At 45.6% G+C, this 16,723-nt stretch overlaps 2 protein-coding genes across 5 annotated transcripts in view; one reads left to right on the top strand and one right to left on the bottom strand.

Annotated features, from left to right (window-relative positions):
* MAX (MYC associated factor X) overlaps positions 1 to 16,723 on the top strand; it is a 703,696-nt gene that overhangs the window by 336,746 nt on the left and 350,227 nt on the right. The gene's annotated exons all lie outside the window — the stretch shown is intronic.
* The window catches only part of CLCF1 (cardiotrophin like cytokine factor 1), a 52,260-nt gene that overhangs the window by 22,998 nt on the left and 12,539 nt on the right, over positions 1 to 16,723 (bottom strand). Inside the window, exon 1 of one of the 4 annotated variants that reach the window (XM_083443513.1) lies at positions 14,030 to 14,178. The exons of the other annotated variants lie outside the window; for them this stretch is intronic. Within the exon in view, the coding sequence (XP_083299639.1) occupies positions 14,030 to 14,068 (39 nt within the window). The 5' untranslated portion in view covers positions 14,069 to 14,178. Of the gene's footprint in view, positions 1 to 14,029; positions 14,179 to 16,723 lie in introns of those variants that run through there. 4 annotated transcript variants of the gene reach the window in all.

Genomic DNA, 16,723 nt, shown 5'->3' with positions numbered 1-16,723 from the left:
TATGTATATGTTAGTGAAATCATGAACATCTGGAATCCATCAGGGTAGCAGCCGTGATCAAACTCAATCTCTCTTGCTTCTCCAAAATTCAGGCCCCGTTGCCACTGAGCTATAGAAGGAACCATAGTAGTAGCTGGAAGTGAGAGGCATGTGATATATAGGGCAGCAATCACAGGCATATAAACATACACACAGTTCTGCTCAGTGCTATACGAACAAGGTTTTTGCCAATGGCAGATTAAATAGTCATTGGGTCTGAAACATGGTCCAAGGCTCCTTTCTCCAATTGCTCAGAGGGCTCCAAGTTTACAAACAACTGTAATTCCCATTTGGCTTGTTTTTCACCATCTAGCTTTGCTCCCCACCCTCCTAGTCTCACGGAATAAGTAGGCAGGACAGGAACACACAGGTAAGAGCTATCAACAGAAAGCAATTCTGCATGCATCATTAGAGTGTTATGGCACAGGATCAATTCTCATAGCATCACCACTCAACTTAAGAACATATGAAGAGCCTGCAGCAGCAGACCAATGGCACATCCAGTCCAGCATCCTGTAAAACTGCGTAATTGCAAATTAATTGATATATGAGCAACGGGCTGGCCTTCTCCCCCTCCAGAAGAGGTGGCAACTCTAAAACAACTGAGTCAGAGGAAACTTGGATCTGGGCCCCCTAGTTCCCCAGGAGCTAGGCTTGATACCACTGCGTGGGCTTGATGGATGATCCTCATTGCTAACTCAATGTTTTTTATGGGGCTCCCAGATGCCTGGGGAAGAGCTCACTGGAACGTGTTCAGTGATTATTGGAAAATGGGTCTTACTGGCCCATCCTGCAAAGATTGGAACGTAGCATATGCGTCAAGACTGAGTAAGCAGCTGCTAGGAAATGGGGGCGTTTTCTTTTCCGCAGCACCTCTTAGCTGGGTGACTTTTCTTCGGCTTTTATATTTTCATATGAAAATATTGTATATTTTCTTTGTCCCTGGAGCCCTTGGTGCATCCTGAAATCTCCTTTGCACTTTACCCTAATTAGACCTGGATGTTATTAACCCTTCCACCATCTTATGACTATCTTAAGAGTACTGTATTAGAAACCGCAGAAGGGAGGGGTCTCTATGCAACTGTTGTTAGCGGGATAATTGGTGGTGTGAGTGACAGCAGGAATCAGGGCAAGCAAGCTGAAGGGAGAACAACAAGGGGCGCTTCTAGGCACTTAAAGGACTTACAGGCACAGGCCCGTGGCACAAATTTCCCAGGGTCCTCAATGGCACTGTGCTTTGTTGAATGCTCAGCAGACCACTCTCAGTCTAAGCAGAGTAAAAATATATGATGGTTTTAAAGGGAGGGGTACAGAAAGCCCCATGGGTGGCCCCTCCCAGTGCTCTTCGATAACACGCCTCTTTACCTGAATGCTGAATTTGTATCATTATGTTCTATTTGAAATGGTTTTTATATGTTTTATCACTGTAAAGGTTTCATCTGTTTTTGTAAGGCTGCATACATTTAAAGAACATCCCCCCCAAACCCCAATAATCCTGGAAACTGTCGTTTGTTGAAAATACTGGGAATTGTAGCTTCATGAGGGGTAAACTACAATTATTTGCGTTGGTGTGCCTTTAATGTATGGTGCGTACACAGTCTAATTTTATATTTTATTTTTGTAACCTGTTGGTGAGCAGTGGATAAGAAATCTTATAAATAAATAGAAATGAATAATTATGTAAACACCTTGCAGAGAATCCTGCACTTTAGAAAGAAGCAGAAGGCAGACCATTTCCTAAAGAGCCTCACAACTTCATCTTAACATATGATCAAACAGACAATGAAATGTACCCAACTTTTTGTACTCAAATAAATTTCTGGTATATGTTATATGTGCTTCCACAGAAATAGCTCTTTAGCCCCAGGCAGGGTTGCCACCTTTTATTTTTATTTTTTTGCTGGCTCTGCTTTTAAGTCTTTTATCATCATCTGAGCTCACAGAAATTTAGCACATCGTTCCATGTCACCTGTTAAATTTATGTTTCAGGTTGCTGCTAAAGATACAGGGCTGGTGGGGTTGGGGTTTTTTTTTTTTTAAGTGGTAACTGTATCCCAAGCCAATCTGAATGGCGCAGATAAGCATAGGGGTACGGTTTCTTTACACGATGATCCCTAACTATGTTAACACAGTAGTTTTTTATAGAAAGCAGCTGACTCGGATCAGTTCCATGTCAGCAAGCATAATGCAGTGCCATCTTTATGGGGTTATTGGTCCTGGTTGAAATATTAAGAGGGATCCCAAAACAATGCAGCACGCAGCTTAGTAGACTGACTTGGGGCTGCAATTTACCATACATGCACGTTTACCTGGGAGTAAATCTCAAAAGGATGTACTCCACCTTCCAAGAAAACACATACAGGACTATACGAGAAGAACAGTCTTGTTAGGCAACTCCGACCGCTAAAAAGGATGCTGAAAGTTATTTGGTATGTGTGGCTATTAGGGAAGGACCGGGCAGCATGAAAAAAAAAAAAAAAAGTCTGCTGGTTACCCTATTGGATTTTACGCTCCTTGCTTCTTTACCCAAAGGGGTGAGACTTTGCCCACAGATCTTGCCCGCTTCTGCTACGCGGCCAGTAGGAGGGCAACATGCAAATTACTTTGAGGGTCGATTGGCCAAGAAAGCTCTGATGTCACAAACCCCTTACAATAATTAACAGTAGAATAGGTGGGCGGGATGGGGGTGCGGAGGGGGGAGGTTGCATGTAGTGGATCAACAGCAACGAGAGTGGAAGGAGGCGAAGAAGAGAAGAGGAGGGGAGGGGGGTTTCTCCCTGCGTAGCCTTGCCAGCTCTTAATGGAAAGAGCGTGTCCAGCTGGCAGGAGTGCACTGGGAGAGCGAGGGGGAAACGGATCGGGGCGGCGGGGGGCTTCCTCCTTCCTCCTCCTCGCCCCATTCCCACTCCCTCCCCACCGCCTCTTCTTCTCCATCCTTCCACCACCGCTGTGGCTCTCCCGTGTCTCCGCTCCTCGGCCTCCCCCTGCGGTGAGCCTTCTGGTGACCCCTCCCTGCCGGCTTGGCCGGGGGCCGGAGTGGAGCTGGCCCTGGTTCAGCGGAGGAAGCCGGCAGCCCATTAAAGCAGGTGTCACATGTTCCTTCACCTGGGTCACTTGGCATGTGCAGGCGCCACGATTTCCCTTTAAGAGCCCAGCCTGGAGAGGCGAGGGGGACCCTGGGGGCAGGATCCAAGGAGCAGTGAGCCATGGTTCCCACTGCAGTCCTGGACCGCTCCTTCTCCCCCACACCCGTCTCTCTCTCTCTCTCTCTCTCTCTCTCTCTCTCTCACACACACACACACACACACACACACGTAGGGGCCCATGCAGCCCTAGTATGTGAGATCTATTACAATCCCACCCACCTCTTTTCCTCCGCCACAAAAACTGCAATATATACTGTGAGATACACACACACACACACACACACACAGAGAGAGAGAGAGAGAGAGAGAGAGAGAGAGAGAGAGAGAGATAACTACTGTTCCCCATGCTATACACCTCCTGACCAGCAGATCAAACCAACAGAACTGAAAGGGGTTGAAGATGCCAAGCCATCAACAAAAACACGCATCATTGAAATAAGCAAATGATGGCCAAGATGGGCCTGCTTTGTATGGCTCCCTTCACACAAGCATTGTTTTAAGTCATGGTAGGTTGCAAAGGGGGGGGGTGCGAACCTTTTAGGAGGCCCCCCAGCTGCCAGAACTTACAATATAGCACAAGAAGTTGGAACCAATATTGGAGCTGTGAGCAATGACCATATTTTGTTGGTGTCTCCCCCTTAACATTTGGGAAGCAGCAGAGTGCCTGACCTCACCTCAACGACACTGGCAAAACGAAGGCTGCAATCCTAAGTAGGCTAGCTAGGGAGCAAATCTGCATTGTAGCTGACGAGTAGAAAAAACAACAACAGTAGTAATAATAATAATAATAATAATAATAATAATAATAATAATAATATTTATACCCCACTCTGGGCAGCGTACAGCATATATAAAACATAGTAAAATATCAAACATAAAAACTTCCTGATACAGGGCTGCCTTCAGATATCTTCTAAAAGTTATGTAGTTCTTTATGTCCTTGACATCTGAAGGGAGGGCGTTCCACAGGGAGGGTTCCACTACCATATAGAAGCCGCGGCCATAAACTAGAAGTGGGAAATGTGAATCATAAAACAGTCCAGACCTTTGCTGAACAACGGTGCTCCGGCACTGTAAAGAGGTTGTATCAAAGCTGACTAGAACATACGTTCAATTAAAAACACCCTCTCTTCTATTAGCAGTATTCAAAAGTGACGCATCCCAGACAGGAAGACTTTTATGGCATTACATGCGAAAGTACACTAAAACAGGGGAGATGATTTCAATCTCTAGTGCCCCAAGGTGGTGCGTGCAAACATACAGAGCAATACTTTCTCCAGATCCACATCTTGAGTTGTGGCTGCAAAGGACAGCAGTGAAAGGAGGACTTTAGGGGAGAAGTTGAGGGCCTCATTCAGCAGAAGGGCTCCCAAACACGGCAGGGATGACTTACCAGGTTTTGAATACAGGTAAGGAATACAGGTTTTGAAGTAAGTGGAAAAAATACACATCATCAAAGGAATCCCAAACCCTTTAAAGCCAGCAACAACTGCACTAATGGAGACCAGCATAGTGCCTGAAAAGTCCTCGGCTGCTTTCTGAACTCAAGCATATCTTTTTCGCCTGTGCTAGACTTAAAAGAAACTAACAATGTTCTGTGATACCACACAGTTAGGACAAAAAATGCCCTACTACCCACCACACTTGTGCCCCGGAAATGTTTCCCCTCCAAACATTTCAGGGCCTCTCCTAAATTTTCATACCCAAATAATTTTTTGGCAGGGGCCCTTTCATAGCGCTACAGGCCCTCTAGACAGCAATAATGTGTTAGCATTGGGGAAGCATCCCAGAAAGAATAAAGCAAAATAAATCCACCACAAATGCACTGTTGCTGTGTCAAGAACATGTTGCAGAATACACCCATAACTGAACACCAGCTTGGAAGAACCCTTTGAAATATTATGCCTGGAGGACAAATCTACCTGCTCATATCTTTTGCCCCATGACAAACTGCTGTAGAAGAAGAATTTGGAACATCTAGTATCTGCAGCAGTAAGTGGTATAAAGCAGTAAGGAACAAAAGGGATATCTGCAGACCAATACCTGCAATCAGCACAGCATTTTAGGAGTTGTCTTTCCTGAAGTAACTGAGTTTCTTGAATGGATAAAGTCATAGAGAGATGTCATGTTATTTGAAGATAGGCTGCCATATATATGACACACAAAGGAACAAAATTCACTAGAAATGTAGACTTAACAACCGTGCTTTTCCAAACAGATCATTTATATTATGCCCCCTAAACAATACACACCACTGGCTTCTGGTCAGTTTCCAGGCTCAACTCAAAGTGGGTTTTTTTAACCTTTAAAGCTCTTCATAGTATCTATATGCTAAGATCTTCAACAGAGGACCTTCTCTGGGTTCCCCCACTGTTAAGGAAAAAATCCTGGGGTACAGGACTTACTCCACAACCCAGCTCGTTGGGGTGCCACTCCCCACGGGTCCCTCTGGTCAGCAAAAAAGGAGTCTCCAGCCAAGTTACAGAAGCAAATCAGTGGTCAGTGGACCTGATCTTTATTTGTTGCAAACAAGGTTCAAACGCAAAAAGAGAAAGAACCCAGAGCATGGGGCTGCGCAGACTTCTGAAACTTTCCCAGCTTTTCCATAATACGTCACACACATGATCATCAAAATGTCATGAAAGAGGAGTGGTTGGCATGCAGAAACATGAAACTGTCACCCACCCCTGCCAATCATTCCAGTTCCCAACAACTTTTAACTACCCTCTTCCGCAAAGAACAATAAGAGTATTTACACATCCCCCTAGCTGCAAAGGTTTCCTGCACTTCTCCTTTGAAAGTATCAGGATTCTGTCCACCATCCCAATGGGATTCTGCCCTTGATTGCCTCTTGCCTCCTATTGTAAGGCTAAGTTCAACACCTTACGGAGAGGCAAGGAATAAGTGACCATATGTTTAAGGAATTATGGAGGCAGGGTGAGCCCTGGATTCCCCTCTTCCAGAGGAGTCATTGGCCATTGGAACCAAGGAAATTGGTCAAACCATTGAATTTTGGTGATTATTTGAAGTTCCTACAATTTTCTATGTTGGATAGTCAGAGGAAACAGTACAATAAATTGTACAATTTATTGCTACAATTTTATAGACTGCTTTTCTGAGCCACTTTGCTGTTGTGCATGGATGGTGCTTATGTAAACAGTGAAGGAGATTAGTCTGGCTCATTGTCCTGGCCTTAGTTCGAGGCTGTGGTGGGGACTTGGGATTTGGGGGGAGTCGTTTAACTGCCCCCTATCCCTGGTTTTAATACCCACTATCTGAGGGAGGGTGCTATGAAGGGAAGGACCTTCTTAGTGGTGGCACCATGACTGGAATGCTCTCCCCAAGTATCCTTGCATGAAGTCATTTTGGCAACTTTTAATTTTTTTCTCAGGTTTTAATATAGTTTGATGTGCTTCATATTGGCTGGGTTTTCTATTTTTATACTGCTCCTAGCAATTTCCGTTTGTTTAATGTTTTGATTTGTATGTTTTTAATTTATTTAACTGGGCTTTGAAATTTGTAAAGTTGCTATGGAAATGTTAATGAAGAGTGGGGTAATAATCCCCAAAAGAGATGTAATTAAATAAACACAGTGCAGTAAGCTAACCACTGGGTAGGTGAAAAATTATGGTCCCTTAATATGAGTTCATGTAAGACTGTGTGCAAAGTTGTCCAGCACGAGGGCAAACGCACTGGTTGAGGGCTGTGGAAGAGGGAGCAGAAAAGATCCTCACATGATTAACTATCAAACCAAGATGTGGTATGAAGGGCAGCAAATGGTGGCGGTGGTGGGGGAAGTGTGAATATAAAGGAAATAAGTTTATAAGAAAGAAAAGGGGGGGCAGGGTAATAAACGTGTACAAGCCTTTGTGACTTTCCAGGAAAGACTGAAGGGTAGGCAGATCTTAGGCAGAGAGTGTGAGGCTGAAGCAGTCTCATTCTATGCATGTCTATTAAGATGCAAGCGCCATTGATGGGGCTTACTTCCAGATAAGTGTGTGCATAGGATTATAGCCCAGTCACAAATATACACCTTTTTGTGTTTCTTATTACCTGGGTGCAGCATGGTCCCCTGTGTTAAACCAGAGCAAGTAGAAAAATCAGATGAGGATGAAGAAGTATGAGACAGGGTGTTACTATGTTTGTTTGTTTGTTTGTTTGTGTATGTATGTGAGAAAGAGAGAATGTGCCAAGGGGCCATGCCCACTGACAAGCGGTCCTTGAGTGTCTAGTCACCACCACATGTGACTCTCAGCTTGCCCACTCCTGCTGTAAAGAAAGACCACGGGGCCATGGTGCCAGGTAGGAAGATCCAGAAGGTAGATAGGCCTGAAAGGTTTCTGTTTCTTATGAAACATAGCAGCACAGGGAAACTCAGATGAAAGAAGTGATGGCAAGAGAAAGAGATGGAGGAGCAGAAGAGGAGTGAATTCAGTGCTCATGTCAGTAGGTGGAGATATGTGAGCCATGATGTGTTCTAGGAGAGCAAAAGATCAAGGTCATACATGTGGACTATAATACTTCACTGCCTTCAAAGCTTTAGGAGACTGACATTCTGCCTTGTTTAGTGTTCTAGAAGGACATGTGTCAAACAGTAACTTTTGTACAACTTCTGTTATATGATCTTGCTTTCCATGTAAACCCCACTCCTCCTTAGCAACAGGTCTTCGCCAATGCATTCAAACTGAGTGAAAAATAATGGTGGTAAATCATTCAGTGCAAAAGCACAATAAAAATGATGTATAATAATGACAGCAAAAGCTGGGGAGGTCTTATCATACAGCCATTAACTCTGAAGAATAAGCAACGCAGTCACCACAAGAGAGACCAGATCACTGTTCCTGATGTGTTTTGATAAGACGGGGGGAATCTGCAGGTCTCCTCCGCATGACAGAATCCCTGAAGTGTATTGGGGATGGCTTTGTTTGGAACTCAGCAAAGTAAAAGAACTGGCCATTTAGCTCTGCTCTGTGTTCAGAACCTCTGGGAGACAAATTCACTGTCTTATCGGTTCCTGGCATCCCGTTATTTGGGCGGCTGAGCCTCCCTCAGTTGTGTCTGCCAGGCCTGTACTGTACTGGGCTTCGTTCCCCAGCACAGCAGGCACTGTGACCTGACCCCGCTGGGCGACTCCAAGCTCAGTCCACAACAGCTTTCCCTTACTCTGTAGCAAGTTGGGAAACAATCCTTTATATGGTCTGCAAGCTGCTGGCTCACTGGACACCACAAGGATATTTGGCCGGTTGAAGTCATTGACTATTAATGTTCTAGCGAGGAAAAATGGGCCGTCTCCCTCCTCCAGCACTGCGCACAGCCCTTGCCCACGCACACCCTCTCTCCCCTTGCAGATGAGCATTGACCCCAACTTGCTGACCAACTTCTCTATTCCAGTTCAGGGCTTCCCATAAAAATAGTTCTGACTCCATTCTGTGATTCCACCCTCATCCTGCTAGTCTAATCCTCAGCTCCCTGTAAATAGCTCCCTTTGTGCCCCATGATTCCTGCAAACCTGTCCCTGGGATTACAGATGCAAATAACTCTACTTAAACCCCCCCCCTCCAATTCTCAAGCTACAGACCAGCCCTCAACAATGTCCCCAGAATGGGCTCAGCCCACATTCCAGTGTTTTAGCTATAGCAAAATGGCTATCTCTAGAGATGTGCCAATATCTTTCCGGCATGGCCTGAAGCCTCCCATTTCTTTCTGATTTTAGTTACTGTAAGCAGGCAGGACACATATGCTTAAAATAATAATATGACCATTTGCAGTCTGGTCTTGGAAATGCCAGAGCTTTATTTCTAAAATGTAAAATGTGGGAGCCCAGGCCTTTTTGAAAGTCCTGTTTTCTTCTTGAAACCCTTCCTCATAAAACCAGGATATGTGGTGTGTTAACTTACATGTTGCATTTTAGTTACTGTTGAGTGAAGGAAATGCACTCTGTATATGCTCAAATCCCTTTTCTCTACTATGCTGTACCACTACGAACAGGCTGCAGGGCTAACTCTTATGTTATAAAAAAGATTACATGAACCTCCAATAGCCCCTGTCTGACTGCTCATACTGCCTGCTGGTTTTGATAGCATCTAAAATGTGTTTACTAATGTGTATCCATTCTTTAAAATTAGTATTTGGGAGAGAAAGCTGGCGAGAGAGATTGTGAAGAATGTGCCAGTGATTTGTGGTATCTAAATGTAAACATCTGCTTTGTAAGTTGCAGGAAATTGCATATTTTGTAGTTACAAAGTAGGTAAGGTGATACCTTCTGCTGCCAGTGTAGGAGTTTGCAAGCTTTTGAGTTACACAGAACTTGCCATTAGGCAGAACGGAAAGGTACCTTCTATGCCAAAATATTCTACAGCCAGCATTTCAAAAAACCTTCAAGAGGGGGGCATGCCTCATTCACTCAATAGCTTTGATTGCTCACTACCACACCATGAGTCACTGGCTCACATAACAAGGGTGTACTTATGTTCATTCTTCCATTGTTAGGAGGGTACACTGATGTCTTATCCCATAACCTGAAAAGGAACAGAAAGAAGTGTGTACCCCACTTTCCTCTCACCAGCTCCTGAGCAAATGGATCCTGGGATTTATTGTCTGTGCGCGGTGCAGGATGAGGGGGAAGGGAGGGAAGAGGAGAGGGGGAGGGGGCAAAGGAAGCTATGCCTGGCAAGGCCCTGGGATAGATTGACCCTGACAGATGTTTACAGTGGTGCTGAGGAAGGGGGGTTATTATAGAGCCGCAGACTAAACAGACCTTGATGCAGGGAGGGGCAGATAGCACTGCCCCCAGCCCCACCAAATCTCCAATCTAAAGTGAGGGGGGCAGGTTCTAGGATGGGGTCCCACGGAGGAAGCAGCATAGGAGATGGGGAGCTTGTGGCAAAATTATCCTATCCTCTGCCACTGAATTTTGCCCAGACGGTTTCCAAAGTCAGGCAGCTACTGAAGAACTAAACAGTGAGGTTTAAATGTGGTGAGATTAGAGGGAGAGATGTCCAAAGGAATATATATACGCAGGAGGCTGCAGTGAGCGACTCAGGGGAAGAGGCTGATCGTTGGAGGGAATTCCTTGTGAGGGAAGAGAGGGAGCCAGGCCAGAACAATACAGTGACCTTTCTGGCCTCGCAAGAAACCACGGAGGTTCCTGACGTCAGAGGCCCATTACGAAAGTGCCTGTTCCCAACACAGCGAAAGGTCATGTCTGGTTCCAACACATTTTCATCCAACTGGCATCTTTCTCGGCATGTAGTGGTGTGCATGCGTGTGTATGTAATGGGAGAAAATGGGGGCGGTGGAGGAAATCCCGTCACTTCCCAGAACTGGGAGATCCTGCCATGGTTCTGCCAACAATTGTCCATCAATCTGATTTGATAATCCAGAGCTGGTGAGAGAATTCCAGCGTTCAGTTCCAAAGACAGGCTTTAAGCTCAGCCTGCAGGCCTCAGGCTTCCTTTGCATGTGCACACACATACACGCTCAAATTTCACGTATAATTGCACAGGAAACCTATTCACATCAATTTTTGCAGTCAAACATGCATTTAGAGATTTGTGAGGAAACCCTACACCCATTTTATTTCTATATATCTTTAAATGTACATACGCACACACACACACACAGCCATTTTGGCTCTCTGAGGGCCCTCAATAGTGTACTTCACAGCATTCTCTCATCTGAAGTGGTTCCCAAAGTCAGAGCTGGCCCAATATATTTTTCTGCCTGAAGCAGAAGACAAGCTGGACACCCACACAGACACCCACAAATTCCACATACTGGACTGGCAGGTGAAACTTGCTGTAATACAGAGCTGGCCCAAGACATTTTGCTGCCTGAGGCAGAATGGAAAACAGCATCCACTCCTCTCGCCAAGTCCTGGTCACATTAATGATAGGCTGGCCAAGTTATTTTGGCACCTGAGGTGGAGAATCCCACAAGTACCTTTTCCTGAGAGTAAAAATTAAGAGCAGCATTCAACTAGATCCGTGTGTGGAAGGAACAACTTCCACTTGTGAAATAGGACTCCCCCCCCCCCCATTCACATCCCCAAATCTGCTCCTGAGGGTTGGAAGAAGCCCCAGAATGAATTTAGAGGGCTTGTTGGTCAAGCGGATTTCCACTTGCACAAAAATTTACGGTACATAGCACTACGGTTGAATAAAACCCAACATTTTCAGCCCTTTTGTGACATTCAAACCCAGCTGCCTGAGGCAGCCACCTCACTCAGCCTGACAACTTGAAAGCATCCTCCACCATGCCCGAGGGCAGCAGGCAGTTTTGTGGGGGCACAGGGCAGGCCCTGTAGCACACATTGCCTTTTCCTCTGACTAAGGGGAACACTCAAGGGGCTTAGGGAAAACAGCCAAGCAGGGCTAACACTGCTGACCAGCACCTGCCACCTGAGGTGGTTGCCTCACTCTGCCTTTTGCAATTTCTGAAGGCCAAATAATGGCTGAGGGCAGCTACTCAAGCCCTGCTCGTGGGCCTCACAAAGCATCTGTCCAGCTGCTGCTAGGAATTGAATGCTGGGCTACATCAATCTTTCACATGTTCCAGAGCTCTTCTTATGTTCCTAAACCCTCTTGGGCTCTTGTCTAGTAATCTGGAATACTGCCCCCACTTTCACTTTAATGGAAATGTAGGCAAATTGGACAAAGCACATTTTATTGAGAAAGGTGGAAGAATCTGGTTATGTTCAGCCTGGAGAAAAGAAGGCTGAGGGGGTAAATGAAGCACTCTTCAAATACCTGAAAGGATGTCACCAGAAGGCCTTCCTTCTGTCTGCTCCAGAAGGACTAGATCTAATAGGCTTAAGTTAAGAGACACCTCTTGATGGTGACACAGTTTAACAATGGCAGTGATTATATAGGAGTGGGAAAAGACTCTTCCTCATTGGAGGTTGTCAAGCAAGAGGCTGGAAGGCATCTCGATCTCTGGCTTCCCTGAGAATTTTGCTGCCTGAGGTGAAGGACAAGAAAACGTTTGATTTCCTGTATAGAAGCTGACTGGACTGGTAGTTTAACCTAACTTCAGTACCGGTGAGTGATGATGGGATAGTGTCCTCTACTACATCTGAGGCAGCAGGCTAATTTAGCAAGGGAGGGCAAAATTGAGTAGCATACACAGCTCTGTCTTCCAACAGAGGGAAATAGCCTGGGGGCTTCAGAGGATGAACTGCTGCTTTAGGTCCTAATGGTAGGACTGGCCCTGGCTGAACATGACTGGCGACAAGGCCCTCTCCAATGCTATGACTGGTAGAGTTAATGCGTGGTGATTCCTGCCTCAACTGACCAGAGAGAAGAAGAAATATGAGAAAACAACTTCCACATATCAGAAACTGTACATACATTAATTCCCATCAAAACGTAATTAGGAAAATATGCTCTTAAAAAAACAACACCACAGACTGGACAGTAATATGTCACTAAGTAATATGGGCACTAAGGAACACTGAACAAAAGGGCCTTTGACATAAGGAATGTGTGGCGGGAAGATCCCTGGTTCTTATTTTCTGGCCCTGTCTTTTCCATATACTTTGGCAATACATGCCATGTCTATAAAAGCAACCCTGCCTTTTGAGTGCCCTGTTCCAGAATGTCAGTTTTTTAAAGCACAAAACTCAATGAGAAAATAAGCAAACAGCCCAACAATCCAAACAGGGTGAAAATGCCTGAACAGAAAAATTCAACAGGTTGTTCAAGATAACATATCAACCTTTGTGAACCTTACAGACCAGCACCGTGGAAGTTGACTGAGAGGTAAGTCCCACAGAGTTCAATGCAAATACCCATAAGATTGCAGCCTTAAATGTGATGTCCACTTAAGGGTTTATGGGTCTCCTATGATTCCCTATCACAGCAAAAAAATAAGGCAACAGTACTTGACAGCAAGCATGACTGGATTTTGAGTGTTCTTTGCTTTTTGGTGCATGAGTTATCCTAACCATATGTGGTTGTGCTTATCCATGATTTTTTGCCACTGAATAAGCACTAATTACAAGGCACTAAGGATGCAGCCTAGGTCTAAGCTCATTGGGTGGACCAACTTCTCCTATCCAAGTACTAACCAGGCCTGACCCTGCTTTGCTTCAGGGAAGACTTAATTCTGAGCAAGCATGCACTGGACTGTTCTGCACCCCTGAGTCGCCCTCACCCTATTTATGTGCACGTTTGAATGTTGTAAATGCAGTCTAGAAGGCAGATGAGAACAACCTTTAAATAAAGATGCATTTTCTAGTAGCCAGTGTTGGTTCTGCATTCACATTACTGATGCAGCAAACACAAGAGTCTTTTATGTCGCAGTCCTCTGCATGTTTACTCAGAAGTAAGCCCCTTTGTGTTCCATGAGGCATACTCCTTTGTGTGTTTAGGATTGCAGCCTCATAAGGCAATCCTATACACAGAAACAAGTTCTATCAAGTTCCAGTGGGTCTTTCTCCCAGGACTGGAGAATACAGGACTGTACCTTTGCCTAGCAATCCTATACACGTTTACCCAGAAGAAGCAAGTCCTGCTATGGGCCTTACTCCTGGCTATGAGTGCAAAGGGTTGCAGTGCTCTGTATGACAGAATCCTTTAAACGCAAAGGAGTTCAAAACTCCTGTGTTGCCTGGATGAATAAATCAGAGAAAGAAAGAAAACAACTCTAGGAATCCAAGAGCTTTGTTAATATATTTCATTTTTTTTTCTTCCTTCTATTCTCCAAAAGCCTGATTTCCAGAAGATAGCAATGTAGAGTATCTCCTCACCAGTCAAGTGAGGAAGGGGGGACACAGTAGATCAACCTTAGGGAATAGGGATCGACTTTATGGGGTGTGGATTGAAAACAGCCCTAAGAGCATTTACCTGATTTGTACACCTCTCGGCCAGAGAGTGAGGCATCATTGAGCTGAACTGAAAACGGACGGTGGTGAACCCGATTCGGGTGGGGGGTGTTGCTCGCTTGTGACTCACTCCCTTTTCTGTTTGGGTTGGCTGAGCCCCGCGGTGCCGGGAGCCCCCACGTAGGTTGTTTTTTGTTTAACAGCTCAGCCCCACATGTTATGGTGTGAGAGCCTGGGCGGGGCGGGGGCGAGAGGAGAAGGAGGAGGGTCGAGTTTCCAGAGTTGCAGGCGATGTTGGTTCCAAAACAAACAACAAAGCTGTCCGTAGACTTTTACGTGGCGTGGTGGGGGGAGGCTGAAGGGGTCGAGGGGTGTGGACGACGGCAAGCTGGGCACAGATTAGGGTGGCCCTGAGGCGAGAATGGGAAGAAGCAATCGAAACATGGCGGAAAGGGGCCGCAGCGCATTTTTGCAACTTTTTAGAATGCGATCCGAAGAAAAGAGCTTCTTCACCGGGGGAGGGGGTGCATTTACTTTTTCTCCCTCACGTACAAAAGAGAAGTTGGATCAGGCTAGATAAGGACGTGATTGCGGCCTGCAGAAAAGGTGGTAGACACGGGAGAGGGAGGAAGGGAACTGATTTGTGGGGCGCTGAATTTCCGCGGCCATTGCAGTCAACGAGCTGTACTGTATTCATTTATTTTAAGATTTGTATCCCGCTTTGTCACCGGAACTTCGAAAGCGACCGCCAGTATAAAAAGCCCTCTAAAAACCAGACCAGAAGAGTTAGTCAGGTTGTTTAATGGCGGCCGGAGTTACGGGGAATGCGTATGGTGAGCCCAGAAAGCTCAACGTGGAAGATTCTCGCAGCATTTCTCCAGACGTTTTATTTTATGGATTCTAAGCGAATAGGTACATGGAAAAGATAATAGACTAGTCCCAGCAGATTTATCTTGGGAGGAAGGTCCCGTCTATGATTTCCGTGATAAGGAAGTTTTATTTTTGCCTTCGCAAATATTTTTTGATACTGGAGGCTGAAAGTCAGAGCAGCAGGCCAAGAAAATACGCGCCCTGTCTTTAGGAGTCAGTACAAGAGAGCACTCTGCCCACCTCACCCTCGAAAAAAATTAAAGGAGCAACTGATTGCCCTTATGTTTAGCGGGGAGGGCTTAATCTAAATCTAAATCTCCAGAGTGAAAGAGACTACTGGGAGAGGAAAGGGTGTAAAGAGAGCAATTGCTTTTCACCTTGCAGGTATGCATAATACTTTGAAAGGAAGCCTTTGATGCAGTGAACTGGGGTAGACACCAGTCCTCTCCTGGTTCACACACAAAGGGAAGGACTAAGACAGGCATGTCCAAAGTCCATTTTGGGGACCTAATCCGGCCTGCCGGTCAATTTTATCCGCCCCCGTGGCAGTATATGTCCTGGGGTAAAACCCTAAAAAAAGTTCAACAACTTTGGTCAGCCCTTGCACATGTTCACTTCATCAAATCTGGCCCTCTTGGAAAAAAGTTTGGGCACCCCTAGACTAAGAGGAATTAGCAAATGGAAGGTGAGGTAGGGAAGAGGCAGAAACCAATTTAATGTAATATGGAGGGGGAAATGAGTTCATTAATGGGCCAGAGGCACATTGGAGTTGACCCAGGATTGCAAGTGGAGCAGAAGCGTGTTGGAGAGTGGATTTGTACTACTTAGGGTGAAGGTAAAGGGACCCCTGACCATTAGGTCCAGTCTCGGACGACTCTGGGCTTGCTGCACTCATCTCGCTTTATTGGCCGAGGGAGCTGGCGTACAGCTAACGGAGTCATGTGGCAGCATGACTAAGCCTCTTCTGGCAAACCAGAGCAGTGCACGGAAACGCCGTTTACCTTCCCACCGGAGCGGTACCTATTTATCTACTTGCACTTTGACATGCTTTCGAACTGCTAGATTGGCAGGAGCAGGGACCAAGGAACGGGAGCTCACCCCGTTATGGGGTTTTGAACAGCCGACCTTCTGATTGGCAAGCCCTAGGCTCTGTGGTTTAACCCACAGCGCTACCCGCGTCCCATCACTACTTAGGGTACGTAAGATTATATATGTACCCTTAGCACCTTTAACCTTGCTTCTGTGCAAAATCAGAGTGGTTATGAAATGTTGAAAGCATTCTGTATATTCAGAAAGGTTGAAGGAAGAGTCTTACATATGTGTTCAGAACTAGGCTGCAGTAGAAACTCTGGATAACTTAATACTGTATGACATTTAAAGTGCTACCCTGAAATTGAGAGGGCACCCCCTTTGCCATAAACTATCTCAATGACTTATCTAAGTACCATGGTACCCAAGGGAGCGGGTGACGCTGTGGTCTAAACCACTATCAGCAGTTTGAATCTGTGAGGCAGGATAAGCTCTAGTTACTGTGTCCCAGCTTCTGCCAGCCTAGCAGTTTGAAAGCACACCAGTGCAAATAGATAAATATGTACTGCTGTGGCAGGAAGGTAAACAGCATTTCCAGGTGTTCTGTTGCACCAGGAGTGGTTTAGTCACACTGGCCACATGACCTGGAAGCTGTCTGTGGGCAAACGCCAGCTCCCTCGGTCTGAAGCAAGATGAGTGCCGCACCGCATAGTCACCTTTGACAGGACTTAACTGTCCAGAGGTCCTTTACGTTTCTCTCTTTCTTTTTTACTAACATATAAAAGTTTCACATAAGAAAACCCGATGTCTGACACCT

This window comes from Podarcis tiliguerta (genome assembly GCF_965153285.1).
Source record: "Podarcis tiliguerta genome assembly, chromosome: 1".
Classification (NCBI taxonomy): domain Eukaryota; kingdom Metazoa; phylum Chordata; class Lepidosauria; order Squamata; family Lacertidae; genus Podarcis; species Podarcis tiliguerta.
The sequence above is the reverse complement of the archived record's forward strand: the minus strand, read 5'-3'. Positions and strand labels throughout refer to the sequence as shown.